We start from the raw sequence: 17,191 nt of genomic DNA on the forward strand, positions 1-17,191 counted from the left end.
CCCTGGCCAAGCAGCTGTCTCCTCCAGTGCTTCCAGGCACCCCAAGAGCCGGGCTGTGCTGGGGGGTCCTCCTCTCCCTCCCGCGGCCAGGCGAGCACTCATCATCACTGCAGAAAGCCCTGCTCCGATCGGTAATTAAACTCTCACTCATCTTCATTTCCCTCATTTGTTAAAGTGAGGCCACTCAATAAGCCATTAGTGCAAGGCCCTTTCTGTCAGCTACAGCATCGTTAGGCAAATTTCCCTTCGAGACAGCTGGGGAGGGTGCGGGCAGGGGAAGCAGCCCCTTGTCTGCCTCCTCTGCCCAAGCCCTCCCCATCCGCCCCCCTCTCGGATCACTTCTGCCCTGTGGCCAAGGCTCTGGGGAGGGGGGATGGATTTTGCAATGGCAAATCCTTGCTCCAGCTGGGATTTTTCCCAAAGCACCACACAAACCCCTGCTCCATCACAGCATCTGACGTCGCTGCTCTCCCTTCACCAATCCCACCTCTCCAGAGCTTCACAACATCTGGAAGCCATTCCCCACGCCATTCCCATGAACAGACCTCCGACCCGCCGAGCTCCTCCTCCTCTGGGCTAAACAAAAGCTGCTCTTATTGCTGAGCTCGGGAATTTTGCCTGCCTTCCCCTTGCTCCAGCCACAAACCATTTCTCAATCTGTCACCAGGAGAGCATCTGCCTGGAGAGCCCCAGAGCATCCTCTGCCCCATCTCCCTCCATAGGCACGGTCAGATGCTGGCATTGAGGAAAGCTGCCAAGAACCCAGACACCACTGCAAGAAAAACCACCAAGAAACAAGAAGCTGCTGCAGATTTGTCCAAAACTACAGATCATGGTCCATGTTTGTAATTACTACAACTACATGTTGATTTTTTTTCCCCCTCTAAGAGCTTTTGCTCTAGGTTACAATAGTGAGAACACCTTGATCTCGCTGCTTCTCCCCAAAGGACTCATTTGGTAGAGAAGAGCTGTGGGGGTGAGGAGTGTCTGAGCTAAAGCAACCAAAAAACAGCAGTACAGCACCAAAAAAAAAAAAAAAAAAAAAAAAAGGTATTGCTAGGGATGGGTTTAGCACTGGGGCAAAGGAGGGGCCCATCAACAAACTTTACTTCACACCTCACTGGATGCCACACAAGATGCGCTGATTCACTGCTCTGAAACCCAGGTGCCAGGAGAAAACTGGAAGAAAAATGTACACAAGCCTGTCCTGTACTCTACAGACACCCACAGGAACCCAACCCAACACTGCTGTCCCATCATTTTTGTTTTCATACAGCTCCAGACTCAGAGAATCCCAGAGGGGCTGAGGTTGGAAGGGACCTCTGGGGGTCATCTGGTCCAGCCCCTGCTCAAGCAGCGTCACCTACAGCTGGTTGCCCAAGGCCATGTCCAGGGAGCTCTTGAGTTCAACTGACTTAGGGGGGTGAAATACAATCGCCACGTGAGACACAGAGTAAAACACCAGAGAAACACGCAACACCAGGGAGAAACGTGGTTTTCAGGGAGGCAAGTCCTCAAAGTGAAAACTACTTCCAAGGGCATCACAAGGCCAACCCTGCAGTTGTGAAAGGTTTTGAAGACCATCTGCCCGCGGAGCCAAAGCCCCACCGTGAAAGCCAAGCTGCCGCTTGCCCTTGGGCTACCTTGAGCTACTACTAAGTGAAACCCACTTAGTAACAGCACCAGCAGCTGCAGTGGAAACAGCACCACCAGGAAAGCAAAGGGAGGTGACCCACCTGCCTCCCTCGGGATTGGCAAGGACACAGAGGCCACGCTGGCTTGGTCACCAGGGCACTGAGCACCAGCAGTTCAGCATTTTGCAGAGTACCTAGGGCAGATATCTGAGGTAGGAAGAGTCAAGGGGGTTAGGAACAAATACACCCCTCAGAGAGAGCAGAGCACAGCAGCTCTGCAGCTGGAGCCTCCCGTCACCCCCAGCCCCGCTGGGTCCATGCAGCAACGATCACACCACAGCTGGCAACAGACATTTCCAAACAAGTCTCCTTCTATTTGCATTCGAAACATTTATTTTGGGAAATACATATTAAACACTATTATTTATACAAAAATGGACTAAATTTGTCATAATGCTTATAACCCCCAAAAGGCCATTTTAATGGATCTGGATGAAGGCTTTTTTTATTGTATTATTTTCTTTTTCTTTCCCCCCCAAAAAAAGTCAGGTTACAAAGGAGAAAGCGGCATGTCTTGCTTGGCCCAGCTTGAGATGTCAACTAGAGGGAAAAAAGAAAGTTTACGATGACATTTGCAGAAGTGCCTCACACGAGATTTTCTCCCCCCTTTCATAGTCTCTTTTAGCGCTTGAAATATATATTTCTCAGTATATTTCCCAGTTAACACACCTCTTTTTGGTTTTGTTTTTGCTAAAACATAGCAAGTCAGCAAGTAGGTAGTTGTTCTTCCCCACAGCTCCCTTGTGCTGTTGCAGGGGGGAACATGAGTTAAGGAGAGCGGACTCTCCTTGCGACGCATCCCCTGCAGGCACCCCTTTGGATGCCGGGGGAGGGGGGCAGACATGTGTGGGGAGCCCCTGCAAACCCTTCGCTGAGCAACCTCATCTGGGCATCCCCACCAAGGTGACAGCAACTCCCTCCCTCCTCCTGGTCACCTGTGCTAAAGAAGGTGGCTGCCACCCATGGAGACCCTTGGGTGGGCTCCACAGGCACCTTCCAGTGCTAGAGGATGGGACATGCTGCCATTTTAGTACGCTGTCCACCCTCACCCCACCCAAAAAAAAAAAAAGGGGGGGGGGGGGCGGGGGCGTGATTTGCAGGAAGTTTTATTCCTTAGAGAAGAAACAGACTGATGGAGCAGGCAACAGAAAGGAAGCAGAGCCAGGGCTGGGGGCAGGACTGCAGCACTCTGCTCCAGGACCACCCTCTCCTGTGTCACAGCGTTACTCAACCGACCCCCTTGCAGGGTCTTATTTACTGGAGACTCACTGAAAGAGGAGGCATGAAGGGGCAAAGCACGGGGGGGCATGGGGCACAGCACCCACAAATGCTGCCCCAGCCCTCCCCATGGCTGCAGGGCTCGGTCCGCCCATGCAGAGTCCCCTGGCACAAGGGCTACCAAAACAGAGGAGCATGTTACCTGTACATGTCACACAGGGGATCCAAAAAATAAAAAAAAAACCCTAAAAAATACCCAACAGCCTCCTCTGACATAGGGAAAATCCCCAGAATCACAAGGGTCAGACAGGACAACCCTCCACCTCCCACCACCACTTTGCAGAGGTGTTCCACTCCCAGCCCCCTTTGGCCAAACATACTCCCAGCCTTCAGCAGAAAATAAACCACCCAACTGAACGAAAAATAAATACACAAGTGTTCCCAGGACACTGGCCATATCTATGATCCAAGGGAGAGGGAAAAGGAGTCTCTACAAAGCGTTGCAGGCCTTTTGCAGGCTGCAAAGACAGACAAGGCAAGCCCTCCCTCTCCTCTCCCACGCTATTGCAAGGTAACAGTCTGAAAAGGCACTTCTCCCAAAGCAGGTCGCTCTGCCTGGCCGGGGGTCGGTGACAAGCGAGGTGACACCTAAACACTCCCAGTTTATTGCATGTAGGTAGGGTAGGGGGGTTGGGTTGGGGGCTGGTGGGTCCCGGAGGGCTGCGGAGGGCTCTGAGGAGGCGGCAGGAGACAACAATGGCACAGTCTTGCTCTCTTCACACCACCGTACCTTGCTTCCGAAGGCTACATTCGCCTGGAGAAACCCCTGCCTCCAACGGACGGAGAAGAGCCTCTGCACGGAGGGGCAGGGAGGGCTCCCGGGGGCACCCCAACCCTGCCAGCCCCACGGCTCTGCCCCCCCAGCTCGGCTGTTGGGCCAGTGAGAGCCCGACCCCCGCGGGGGGGGGATGGTCCCCGGCCCAGGGATGCTGGACCAGGGGCTGAGAACAAAACTCATGCCACAAAGCAGGGGAGGGGGGGGGGGGGGCGGTCGCCCCACTCCGCACGACAGAGGCGGCGTCTGGTTATTTGGTCAGTTAACATTGGCAGGGGGTTTGGGGGGGCAGGGAAGAGGAACAGTGGCAGAGGATTTATATAAAAATAAAGGGGGAAGAGGGGAGAAATAGCGAGCGTGAGTGAGCAAGGTCCTGGCTATGGAGCGAGACGGTTACATTTCGTTGGCCACGAGCTCTTTGTCGGTCACGCCATTGGAGAGCGAGCTCTGGCCCTCGTTCAGCCTCTTGACCCTGTAGGCTTCGAAGTGGATGTTGCTGGTAATATCCTTGATGTTCTGCATGTGTGTCCTGCGGGAAAGGGAGACGGTGGCGATCACACCTCAGTGAGCACAGGTTTGCCAGCCCAGCCTTCGCCACCCCGACCCTGGCACCCCCCAGCCGCTGCTTCCAGACACCCCCTCCAGCCCAAATCTCCCCTCCTGCTTCACCGGCTACCGGTGTCTTTAGGGCACAAGAGGGAAGCCAAGGCAGTCATGGGCAGCCAAGACCAGAAGCCTTCACTGGCACCAAGAGCCTGTGCTTGGCTACGCTGCAGCCCTGGCTGTGTAACACCCACCTGGGAAGACCCTGGTCCTGCAAGTATCTGCCAGCAACAGCTCCAGCATGCGGAGCTCACCTGGCAGCCGTAACTCGGGAAGAGCCCAATGCCCTCTCCAGCAAGCCAAGGGGCACAGCCTCCCATTCCTCTGTGGCAGGGATGCCTCTTCCGAGAGGGACCAGGGATCACCCAGACCCCCCAACAGCACAATTCTGGGATGCAGGCGGGTGATGTCTCCAGACTGGGGGTAGGACCTGGGGCTGGTGAGGGATCCCTAAGGCCAAAAGACTTCCCAGCTGCTTGCAGGCGAGCTGGAGCCACGCTGCACACTGCCAGCAATCTTGGAGCCTGTCCTGACCCACCCACTGCTCCTCTGCTCCCTTAACTCAGCACCGTAGCTGAGAAAAGCCACCTGAAGCCATGTCCCACTGCGTGGGGCCACCCCTCACAGAGGGGCTGCAGCAGGCTGGGAGGGGAGGGAGGGAGGGAGGGATGGCCAGAGAAGCAGAGCAAAGCAGCTGCTTCAAGCTGGCCTGGGCTCTCCCCTTTCTTTGGATGCCACCTGGTGACTGAAGGCTACAGGGACAGGGCACAGTCCTACTGACCTGATGAGGAGGTCCCGCAGATAGGCGAACTCACAGTGTGTCGTGTTCTCCACTGGTAGGAAGAGAGAGAAACCCATCAACACACACCCATGTCATGAGTTGGCAACCACTCGGGGCAAGAAGGACCCTACGGGGCTCCACCAGTGTGCAGGGGCCAAGACGGGGACTTACCCCAGGGGCTACAGGGTGCAGGACTCGAGACTCCTCTTCACTGCTGTAAAGCTGGTACCCAGGTACCTGCCCCAGCTCAGCACCACCAGCTGGGGTCCAGCTGAGCACTCCCAGTCCCTTCCAACCATGTCCTGCCAAACAAGGGAGCTCCCGGGAGCATCCCCCAGCGCAACCCCGCTTCGGACCAACACAAGCTTTAAATGGGCCCCCAGCGAGGCAGGGAAAGGGACAGCGTGGGCTCTGCAGCAAGTGCCAGGCATCCAGCACTGCTTCATCTGCAGCTCTGCCAGGAGCAACTGGCGGTATCCCAGGCATGCTGGTGCCGGCTGCCTGGGCTGCCGGCGCCATGGAAAGGCGCGATCCCTTGCTGACCGAGGCTACTGCTGTCCCGGCAGGGCTCGGAGCAAGGAAGAGTGTTTGCAAGAGGGAAAAATCAAGGGGTGTTGTTCCACCATGCTTAGTCTGATAGCTTGCAGTTTACCAGGCATTTGAACTTAAGAGGATCAACTCCCTTTCTTGATTATGTTTTTTTTATACTTAAAAAGGCTAGTACATCATGCAGGAATGGCAAGACAACAAACAGCGCTGCTCTGCAAAGGCTGCCCATGGCCATAGCTGGGTCCTGGGCTCTCCCTGCTGAAGGCAGATCCTACATACCGAAGGCGAGTGCTTTAATGAATCCCATCAAATTCAAGTTTCCAGGGACAGAGCACAAGAGGGCAGCAGAGCTTTAAAATACATTGATTTTCCTGGCATCTTTGTTAAGCCATTTCCTCAACACAGGATTCCTATTAAAAGGACTCATAAATGAGAGAAACCTATGAAATGAAAGGGAGGAAAATAAGAGGGGTGGCACTGGAGATGTGCCAGATGGCTGCCAGAAACCAGGGACAGGGAAATGTGTAGATCTGCTGGAGCCAGAAGCTTTCATCTAGCCTTTAAACCATGATTTAAAATGGGGGAGAAAAAAAAATGAAGATGCTGATGGGATAAAAATGGAACTGGGAAGAGATCCCACAAGGGCAGCAACCGAATGCGTGGCGGAGGGTACGGATGCCAGGGAAAGGCAAGGCCTAATCTGGGCTTGAGACACAAAGATGTCACTTGTGTGACCTGAAATCTAGCTCCAGCTATCAGTGTGACAAGCAGAAGCCAGCCACCAGCCACCCCGAAGTGTCCCCTCCAGCACTCAGCAGCCCCCTGAGCCGCACAAAGGGACAGAAACCTGGCGCAGGAGCATTGGCCAAAGTATTTCCAGTCCTCAAACACTGGGGAAGTTATTTTCTTTGGAGGGGCAGGGAAGCTCTATATACACCACAACTACTGCTGGTTCTAGACCTCACCACGTTCTGTCAGGGCAGGGAGATGGGCTCAGGAGGTAGGGAAACAAGGACAAGGTACCTTCAATGGTGCCCCACTTGGTCTTCCTTCCAAGGATTCTTCTTCCATTAACCTGGTATTCCTGGTCACTGCCCACCACTGCAAACGGGATCATTTCCTGAGGAAACGGAAAAACAGGGGTAAGTTTTCCTCCTGAAAACCAGGCAGGAAACCAAGCTGGTGAGCAAACTCCTACATCAAGCTGTTTTCAGGAGAGAGTTTCATAGGATGAGCTGGTCTGTCCCTGATGCTCCTGAGCAGCGCTGCCTGCCAGGGACCACAGGCAGCCCAGGACCTGGGCAGCAGCATCTTGCACCCGTGTCCAGTCCAAAACCAGTCCAGCCCAGCACCTCATGGGCAGGCACCAGCGTACAGGCAGGACAAAGGTATAATGCTTCCCTGGGAATCGCCCCCAGCACCTGGCACCCTGTGGCTCCATCATTTCCCAATCCAAGGTGGTGTCTTTGTACTTAACAGTCCCTAGAAGACTTGTTGCTTCCTTGAATTTGTCCAATCAACTTTAATGAGTCAAAAAAAAATAAAAATGTTAGCTACTTACTGTAGCAAGGAACGGACATTCACGAAAGCAGGGCAGCTCCTGGGCAAACTCCCCGCCAGCGCCAGGAAGGCTGCACCCCTGTGCCTGGGGCAGGGCCGGGGGCCATGGGACCTCCCTGCTCACTGACAGCACCTTTGAGGAATGGTGCTGGAAGCAGCAGCTACGTGGACAGGAGAGGACACCTGACCCAGGTGCCTTCCTCACCCTCTGTCCCTGCTCTGAGCTCTGGCGGGACCCTTGGTCCTGGGCAGACCCCGTGGACAGAGGCACAGCAGTTTGGAAGGAAAATAGAGGCCCTCTGCAAGAGACACCTTCAGCACATCACCAGCCCCTGGAGCTGCAGGACCCACCCAACCCGCCCCCCCCCCCACTAACCCTGAATTTCTCATTCACTAGCCGATCTTCAGAGTCTTCATCAAACTCCTTCTGAGGATACACGTCGATCCCATTGGCGAGAAGATCAGCCATTATCTAGGAGGGAAGAGCAGAGGGACATGTGAGGGAGACGGAGAGGAGCTGCACACCCATCACCGCGGCTGCTCCCAGCTGACCCAAGAGCCTCTCGTGAGCAATGCCCACAGGTCACGGCAATGCCTGGCAGCGGCATCTTCCCTCTCCATCCTCAACCCTGCCCACCTGAGCAAGAGACCTGTGTTTAACCACTACACACCTACCAAGCGCTTGCCCTGGAATCTGCAAGAACCTGCTGCCCAAGACACGGTTCAGGCTGAGAGTGAGATGCAGTTATATGAGCTGGGCATTGCTTTGGGATTGCAAAAGACAGTAAGACAATACAAGCTGCATCAAGCGATGGAGAACGTAGCTGCCAGGCACGCAACCCGAAGTTAGGAAGTTGCTTTCTGATGTTTGCATATGGTCCTTGGAAAAGGAGTCACAGCAGCGCTTGATCCAAGGGGACAGGGACAGGGACAGCTTGGAAGACTGGCCTCTAAGGACACTGCCTTCGTGCAAAGGCAAAGAGACACTGACATCTGACTCCTGGGTGGAGGCTCCGCTCTCAAGGCGCAGGAGGATCAGCCTTCTCCAACAAAGCTGCAAATCCAAACCCAGCCTGTGCACCCACTCCCATCACTTCCTATGGCAATATATTCCTCCGTTGCATGCATATGTATGTTGCAGTGCTGCAGGCTGGCAAAGGAAGTGGATCCAGCTCAGAGAAACCCCCCAGCCAAACCCACAAGATATTTTTAGGGGAACAACCCAACAAAGCCAACTCCACAGGGCATGGGAGCCCATTCCACTAACTCAGTGCAGCGCCGACATCAAGCTACGTAGCCTGCGGCCAGGCTGGTGCTTCACCGTCACTTGCTCACCCCAATCCAAACCCTTATCATCTCTCTGAACCAGCGACACCCCCAGGTGCAGACAGGGTTCTGCTTTCTGCAAGCACACACACAGGCATGCTGGAGCAAAGGCGAAAGGTCCCAGCGTGTGCCCACCTGGACCAATTCCCTGCCCTCATTTGCACCAGTGGATCTAGAGCTGTGAGCACAAGGAGGGTGAGCCCCTAGCAGAAGGGCCACGTGGCTACGTGCTCTCCATCTGGAAGGATTTTGGGGGTCTGGTTACAATCAGGAATGTAATTAGTGATAAGGTGAGCTCATCCTGTGCCAAGCCCATGCAGAGCAGGCAAGCCAGGTGGTCTCCCCATGGTCTTTCATTACACAAGGATGGTATGCACAGCTGAGATTGCCCAGGTGATGTTTTAGGTCCCAAACAGCCAGCCAGCCACCCGCAGACACACAGATACGTGCACTTGTAGCCTCTGAATGGAGCCAGCAGCCTGCAAAAGCCACTGCAGAGCGCAGATGGGGCACTGTGGACTCACCCTGCCATCCTCTTGCACTAGATCCTTGCAGATCTCGGTGCAAACAGACTGACACACCAACCAAGCCCAGCCCGGATTACCTCTCTCACTGCTAAGGGAACTGCTTGCAGAGTTTGGATTCAGCCCCGCAGACCAGACTGGATATTTCAGTGCCTGATGCTGCTCGTCAAGAACCAGGCTGACACTGGTGTGGGAAGGGGTGGCTCATTCTCTTCTGCATGAGAGCATCAAACAACCCCTGGATAACAGGCCATCCTCTCCATAACCAGTGGAGGTGGCCCCTAAAACTGCCCTTTTGGCACAACCCCCTTTCCCTTCATTTCACTTCCCTGCAGTTCAGACACACAGACAACCAGCTTGGTGGCTTGCTTGCTTCTGCAGGGAACAGAGACCATCACGCCTCCAGCCACATCCATCAGCTGCACAAAGTGATTTAGCGCCCCTTACCGAACCCCAAAGTGGGGCATCTCCACCTCTTGGCAGCACCAGGCGTGCAGGGAGAAAAGCCCATGCCGTGCTGTGGATTCACACAGCCCCTCCTCGGCTCCCCACCACCCACTCCTGACCAAGGCGATCAAGGGAATTTCATGCCTTGCTTCTGCCATAAATCTTGCCCAGCTGAGCTCAGAAAATCCACACTTTTTTTTTTTTTTTGCCTGGTTCCTGCATCAGTGCACGATGCTGCACAGAAAGGGTTTTCCCGCCTCTGTGTGCGGCACCCGCTGCCTCCCAAAACAACAGCAACCAGCCTGAAAATAACAACAAAGGAGGCAGGAGAAACAGGTCTGGAGACTCAGAGCTTGAAACTTATCCTGCACTGACAAAGATCCAAGAGAAACACAAGGAACTGCTTGGAGCGCAGGCTGTTCCTCTGGCCACGTGGGATCGCTCAGGGCTGCAGCCGGAGGAATGCGCTGGGCTCCCGGCCAGGCACTCACCTCCCCAGCCCTGCCGGGGGAGGGGAAGGGGGCTGAGGGGATGGGGGACAGGAGGTGGGAGCCTGGATAAGAGCCGCCAGCCCCTTACCCTTTGTTTGAAGTAGTCCCTCTCCTCCAGCGTTAACGTGTCGGCTTTTGCAATCACGGGGACGATGTTGACCACTTTGCTCAGGCGTTTCATGAACTCGATGTCTAGCGGTCGGAGCCTGAAAAATGTAGCAGAAAAAGGGGATTCGCGCACCACTAGCGAGGTGGGGGCTGCCGCAGCCCCCTGGCAGAGAGGCGGCATTCAAGGACGAGATACAAGAGGAGGAATCGCCTCCTTTCAGACAGGACAAATAAAGACATTTTCTTAAAAGCACGACAGCACGTGTCAGTCTCAGAGGTGGTTTGCAGACAAACGCTTAAAACATTTCCCTTTCAAAGCACCCCGTGGACCTTCGCAAAGCCCTGTGAAGTGGGAGAGGGCTTTTATCTCTGCATAGATGCTCTGCCACAGGGGACTGCGGGGACACTGCCCAGAGCTCCCCGTGTCCTTGGCAAAGCCGGGATGAGAGCAGGGGCGATGCTGGCCATAGGGCCAGCCTGTCCGCGACGTTCAAATTAAGCTGGGGACAGACCACGGTGCAAAACTTCCCCCAGCCCTATCCAAACTGTCAGCCACCATCACCCACCTTCCAGGGATAGCACGATGTGGAAACAGCCACAGGTGACTGTTCCTGCTCACGCTCCCTCCTGCGCTGAGCACGAGCCCATCGCTGTGCACAAGCCAGGATTGTATCTCACATCCATCAGCTGGGATTAAAAAAAGGTCTGCTAATTCTCCAGGGGCTCACAGAGCACAGAAGAGATGCTGCTTGTTCCAGAGGGCAAAAACGTCAGAAAATCTCTGCAACGAAAGTCTCAGCAGAGGAAAGCTGCAAAGACTGCATAACCCCAGTGATCAGCCTCTCAGGAAATCCCTCCCTGCTAAACGCTCCTGCTGACAGCACGGATGTGACCTCCAGTGCCATGCTCCTCCGCATCCGAGGGCTGTGGTCCAGCTGCAGACAGCTGTGAGGGCGCCTGGCCAGGACCCTGCCTCGCTCCTCAGTCCTCCCTGAAGGTGTTTTTACTGCTGGGGTTCCCAAGCCAACCAGAGGAAAGCCCTCCCTGGGACACCTCCACTTGCTGCAGGTCCCCCTCGGTGTCTCTGGTGGCGATGGGGACAGATGCCCACGTGGGACAGTTGAGCAGATGTTGCTTTGAAAAAGGAAATCTGGAGGTCCCAGGGGAAGCCAGGGTACAGGAACACCTTCAGAGCGCTCATGCATTAAGGACCCTGTCTGAAACCAGCCCTTGCTGAAAGCACACAAGGAAGGAGCAGGCAAGTCAGCACCAGAGCCCCAGAAGCAAAGGGACACCTCTGCCGCTCGTACATCCCCATGACCTCCAGTGGTGACACGTGGCAGCAGGACATGACCCAACACATCTTTGGTGGAACTGGGACAGAGATGAAGTCATCTTTCAGAGGAGCTGTAGGCTTCAGTGGCAGAGTTAGGGCCAAGAATGAAGCTTCCCCAGGGGCAGACCAGCCCTGTGCCACAAACCAGAGGCCCATGGCAACAGGGAAGAGACCAAAATAAATGGGACAGCGACTTAAAATGCCGAGGTGCAAGCAGGCACTCAGCAGGAGCCCTGCACAGGGAAACATGGAGCAGAACAGAGCACTCGCAGAGAACATGGCCAAAAGCACCAACTGCCAACATGCTCAAGCCAAACCCCACCATGGTCTTGTTGGGCCCCACAAAGGGCTCAGAGACCCCCACAGACCCAGCACAGCTCCTGCAAACCCAGCCAGAGTCACAGGAATGCAAAGGGCAAGGGGCTGATCCTGCTCCTCAGCAGTCACCAAGCAGCATCCCCACCCCACCAGGCCACCCCTGCCCAGCTCCAGACCCAGGTGGGGTGTCCAGCCCTGGAGAGACCCACTCACCTCCAGCGGACCCAAAAGTGGCAGCTCCAGGCTGCTCCAGCACAGCCAGCAGTGCTGTCCCAGTTGAGCCCTTCCCTGCTCAAACCCACTCTCCTCCCAGGGATCAGGCTGGACCGTGCCAGGAGGACTGTCTCCCTGCACGCTAATGGCACACATAGCTCAGAGCACATCATTAGTGTGCGGACAAATGAGTTCCTAACACAAACTTGGGAGTCACAGATCACCCTGGGCCCCAGGGAAGAAAGAGTCCAGCTATTAAAAAAAAAAATAAAAGAAAAAAAAAAGAAGAAGAAAAAAAAAAGAAAAAACACAAGGAAACCCCCATGGACACATCTAAGCAGACTTGCTGCTGGCAAACATTGTTCGGAGCTCTGCATAATGTATTTCCCAGACCTCCAAGGAAGTAATGCAGTTATGCTCCTTTCCCAGCAGACTTCTCTCCCCTCCTCTCTCTTCGCTATTTTTCAAACAATTTTTTCCCTCTAAAAGCCTCTTCCCTACCGAGCCTGTGTTCCTGCCTCTTTCATCAGCTTTTCTTTTAGAGCGAAGACCAAGACACATCTGTAGCCAACGCAGATGAATTCACAATCAGCCAGACATTTTAGTTTCAGCTCGCCCGACACGTAAGAGCCCGTTACCCAGCCCTCACCAGTACCTGGAGGATGCTGGCAGTTAGCCTGAGAGCAGGGCAGAGCCAGAGCCAGCCCACAGCCCTGCAGTGTCCACCAGCACCCACACAGGCACAGTGACCATGTCCCACACCAGTTTGCACCCAAAGCCAGAAGAGCCCAAGGCACCTTTGACACGACTTTCTGCTCTGATGGGCTTCTGCAAGTGCACGATCCATGGAGGTCATCTCCCATGGGCAGCTCTCTGCACCATCCTGGAGACAGGAGGGGAACCAAGGGACTCCCCAGAAGTGCAAACTGTGTATTTTCAGGTTATTTTGCAATATTTCTAGATATCCCACCAATTCCTGCTGGGTAGCCCAAAAAAACCATTAAGTATTCAAAAGAAAGTGATTCTTTTCACTAAGAACCAGACCTGTTGCTAGACATCACGTTCACCTGAAGGCACCAAAGGAGAGTAACCGCCTTAAGGTGATCACAAGTGCAAAGACCTTGATTTGCACTAATAGCCCTGTACAGACCCAGGCAGACAGGGCCAAGGTCACAGTGGGGCAAGCACAGACCTAATTCCTCTTAACCTCCTGCTGCACGGTACAGCCCAAGGCAGCAGAGACTTCTGCTGGTGTCTGCAGGGACCAGTTCTGGTGTTTAAATACCACTATCGCATGACAAGCCACAGGCACAGCAGCGCTGGCCTCTGCCAGGTATCCGAATTCGGTTCACCTGCACAAAACATCAATGCCAGCACCTGGCAAGGATGAGCAGTGAAACCCTTATATACACAAATACACAAAACAGCACGAGAAAGCATGTTATTTCATTTCAGGTGCATGCAATCTGCTCCAAGCATATCATGAAAACCAGGATAGAGCTCAAGAAGAAAAAGAATCTGTTTTCTTCCCCTTCCCTAAATGGTCCCTGATATTATTAACTTACAACTAGGTGCACACACACTTCGGGCTGTGCTGAGAGGGGGTGGATGAGCTCTAAAGGGTGTGGATGGGCTGGAGCAGGAGCTGCAGGATAGGCTCCAGCCCACCCCAGCCAGTGCCGGTTGCTCCCCGTCCCCTCTTGCTTTGGGGCTGGGGAAGGCAGTGCCGCTGGGTACACACTGCCGTGGCTGGGCACACGTTATTTCTGCATCGCCCACAGCCACCGTGCACAGACAGGATCTAAGCAGAGGCTCATTCCTGCTGGTTCCCTTGAAATGCCATGAAGGAATCCAAATTCTCGGCGAGCTGCAAAGTTATTTCCTTTTGGTTGTGCCCCAGATCGAACTAGCAGCAAGAATTTGAGCTGTGCGTTGAGCAAACACCAGTGAGCACCCAGCAGCCACCCAACCCCATCACTGGGACCCGTCAGCCTGCTCGAGGGTCCTGGTGGGCACCTGAGAGGGGCAGCTAGAGGGAAAGCAGCAGTCTGTCGGCCAACAGCTCTGGTACGGGCAGCAAGGAGGCTGAGAGGCCGGGGCGATGATTGAGGCCCGTTCCAGAGCCGAGCCAAGCCGAGCTGCACAGGGGTCAAGGTCTGAGATATTTATTGGGTGGCAAAGAGCCGGGCTTGTGCGGCTGCAGCCAAAAGCTCCTGCCAGCACGTTACTTAGTCTTCGCAAACATGGTTTTACAGGAGTGTTACAAGAAGGACAGGGTGTGTGCAAAGTAGATGGGTTGCAAAGCTGCCCCCATCTCCCTGCACAGAGAGACAGCAACAGAAACTTCTCTGCTGATTAACCCTTGAGCTCCCGAAATGGGAGGACCAGACTGAAATGGAGCCAAGCACTCCTCTGCTCCAGCCTCTGAATCTGCACTTGGTTAGCCTCGGGGTTTGTGGGTTTTTTCCCTTTCTGCTTTTTATTTAAGAAAAAAGCAAGCTCTCGCCCAGTGACCTGGCAGTCTGAGCCCCGGCTGCCCACGGTGTCCATGCGCTGGGGAAGGGATGCCGAGTCCTGTGCCATGCCTATCCCAAGAGCAAGGAGGGACAGACGGACACGAGTCGCCGCTGCTTTGGATGTGTCACATGGTGAAGGCAGCAGCTGCCCGAAGGAAACACAAACAAGACTTGTGCAAGCACTGCCCCAGGACAGACGGCACCAAGCATCCCAGGATGGTAAGCGGCACAGGGAGCACTTGAATGGTGCCATGTGGACGGTCCTCCACAGCTGGGTGCTGATGCCCCTAGTGCAGGTCCCTGCACCACTACAAGCCACTGCCCTTACCAGCCATGCTCCCCATCACCTCCCAGAGAAGCCAGAGGCACCGCAGCAAGGACCTCCATGCCCTTCCCTTGGGACCTCCATGCCCTTCCCATACCTTCAGCAAGGGACTACGGACCACGCACCTTGACGGAGGCACAAACGTGCCTCCTGAGCCCTCGTCCCCCAAAATGAGCACGATCCTCTGCTACCAGTGCTGCTGCAGCAGCTCCACCCAGCAGAAGAGATGGCCGTGCCATCCATCCATGCCATCCATCCATGCCCCTGGACCACAGGCAGCACTGCGCAAAGCTCCTCCGTGATGATGAGAAATGTAACTGGGCTTCACAAGAGAGCAGAAAGGAAACCCAACACCTCCGAGTCTCCCAGAGAAGCAAAATTTCCCAACAGCTTCTCCCTCCCAGTGGGGTTTGTCCCTCTTCACCCATTCCTCAGCTTATCTCCATGCTGTGGCGGGAGGGGACGGGGCAGAGGGTGGCTGACACGGGGCACGGACGCGGCCAGGGGCGAGCGCCGGCCCCAGCCAGGCTGTCAGGCTATGGGGAGGGAGGATCAGCGCAGGGCTCAGCAACAACAGCCTCCAACCACCGGGCTGGCTGGGATATTGGAAACACATGTTTGTTGGAGAGAAAGAAAAAAAGCAGCCGAATATCCACACAATTGCTGCTTGCCGGCGGGTGAGAGAAACCAGAGCACACGGCTGGAGAGGCTCCGGCAGGGGACGGGGCTCCACACCACCGCCTGCGCAGCACAGGAGGGGCAGCTCTGCCACCCAAACTGTGCACCCTCTGTGCAGGTAGCTGCCCGCAGGGTCTAAGCATCATACACGCTTTTAAGAGTTAAACACCCAAAGCGATGAGAAAAACCTTGAGGTAGCTAATGCTGCAACACCCCAACCTGCTGAGGCAGGGCCTGCAGATCGGGGCTTGAGATAAGCGGGACCAACTGCGAGACTGGCTTGAAAACATCACCTCCCTTTGAAACGTTTTTTTGCTTTATCATATTAAACCATAAACGTGTCGTCGGCCCCTCTGCTCCCAATCAACAGCCAGTTACACAAGAAGAGCATAACTGGCCTATGCAGTCATCTTATTCCAGTGAAGGATGCATTTTTGGTCTACCCACTGACAGAAGCAAAACAAAGTCTTTTCTATTGGAATAAATCTCTACACAGGGAAGAGGAAAAGGCTGACATTAATACAGTGCTGGCGGCTTAAGTTTACTTTTGAAAACAGACCCAAAAAAGTCCCCATACAGACAGAGCCAGGAGTGGAAGGAATTGACACAAATCAAAAGGAAACTTAGGTCTCATTTTATGTTGTGATACTTTAAGGCACGTTATTCAAGACACATTAAGCGCCCCAGATTTTCACTGCGGGCTACATGCCTAGGAAAAAAAAAAAAAAAAAAAAGAGAGAGAGAGAATAAAAAATAGAGCAGGATCTGGGCCTTTGATGCTGTTGCTTGAGAAGTGCCAGAGCCAGATCTCTGCACTGAATAAACTGCATCCCACTTGCAGACTAGTCAAAACAATCTACCAAATACCCTTAAAGGGTGAGGGTGCTCGCCCCCTTGGTAGCAGGAGGGAAAACAGCTTCTTCCCTTATAAAGGCAGGGGCACAGCAACAAAAATTAACGTTGTGTTTGCGAAGACAGCCTTTCTGCCCAACCTGGGAGCTCAGTGACTTGTGTCTGTCCTCGGCTGAGCAAGCAAGGTGACGGAAGCAGAGCAAGCAGCTGGCTGGAGCTCAGGGAGGCTCTGATGGCCCCTCGGAAGAGGAAATGCCACATTTCTCTGCTGTGTCACCGCAAGAGGTCCAGATGCTCCAGCCCTAGGAAGGACCAGCTTCACGCTGCCCTCAAGCTCCCCAAGTCCCCAGGAAACACACGATGATCCCAAGGATGACCCCAATGGCTGAGCTGCCGAGACCGAGTGCAGGAGAGGGAAGCCCCGAGGGTCTGAGCGAGGACAGCAGGGTACGTACGAGTGGCCGGTGGCTGGGATGAAGTATATACAGCAGTGCACCCGTGTGTCGGGGATCCGCTTCTTCCGGTTAATGTTGATCTCCTCCTGCAGGTACTTCTCGTACTGGTCATTGATGAACTTCATGATGGGCTGCCAGCTGCAGAGAGAGGAATGCAGGATGATGGGTTTGTGTGAGGGATCTGGACCATCCTGAACCTCCCTCCTGGCCTGACTGTGTGAAGCAGAGCCTGCCAAGCCGGGGATGCTCCGCATCCTACAGAATCCCGTAAAACAAACAAACAAAACCAAAACACACTCACACGAGTTCCTGTCATCTCCCATTCATACAGCAACTGTGGGCAGCAGGGAAATCACAAACGC

General features: G+C 54.5%; 1 protein-coding gene across 6 annotated transcripts in view; it reads right to left on the reverse strand.

Moving 5' to 3' along the window:
- Positions 1 to 2,004: 2,004 nt before the first annotated feature.
- The window catches only part of SEPTIN9 (septin 9), a 144,781-nt gene continuing 129,594 nt past the window's right edge, over positions 2,005 to 17,191 (reverse strand). For 4 of the 6 annotated variants that reach the window (XM_055797700.1, XM_055797701.1, XM_055797705.1 and 1 more), the window contains 6 exons: positions 16,830 to 16,967; positions 10,117 to 10,234; positions 7,617 to 7,712; positions 6,704 to 6,800; positions 5,132 to 5,183; positions 2,005 to 4,276 (listed from right to left, as the gene is read on the reverse strand). In XM_055797700.1, the coding sequence (XP_055653675.1) occupies positions 4,141 to 4,276; positions 5,132 to 5,183; positions 6,704 to 6,800; positions 7,617 to 7,712; positions 10,117 to 10,234; positions 16,830 to 16,967 (637 nt within the window). In that variant the 3' untranslated portion in view covers positions 2,005 to 4,140. The remainder of the gene's footprint in view (positions 4,277 to 5,131; positions 5,184 to 6,703; positions 6,801 to 7,616; positions 7,713 to 10,116; positions 10,235 to 16,829; positions 16,968 to 17,191) is intronic. The other 2 variants (XM_055797703.1, XM_055797699.1) reach the window with 1 other exon arrangement.

Source organism: Falco peregrinus, chromosome 2, assembly GCF_023634155.1.
Source record: "Falco peregrinus isolate bFalPer1 chromosome 2, bFalPer1.pri, whole genome shotgun sequence".
NCBI lineage: Eukaryota > Metazoa > Chordata > Aves > Falconiformes > Falconidae > Falco > Falco peregrinus.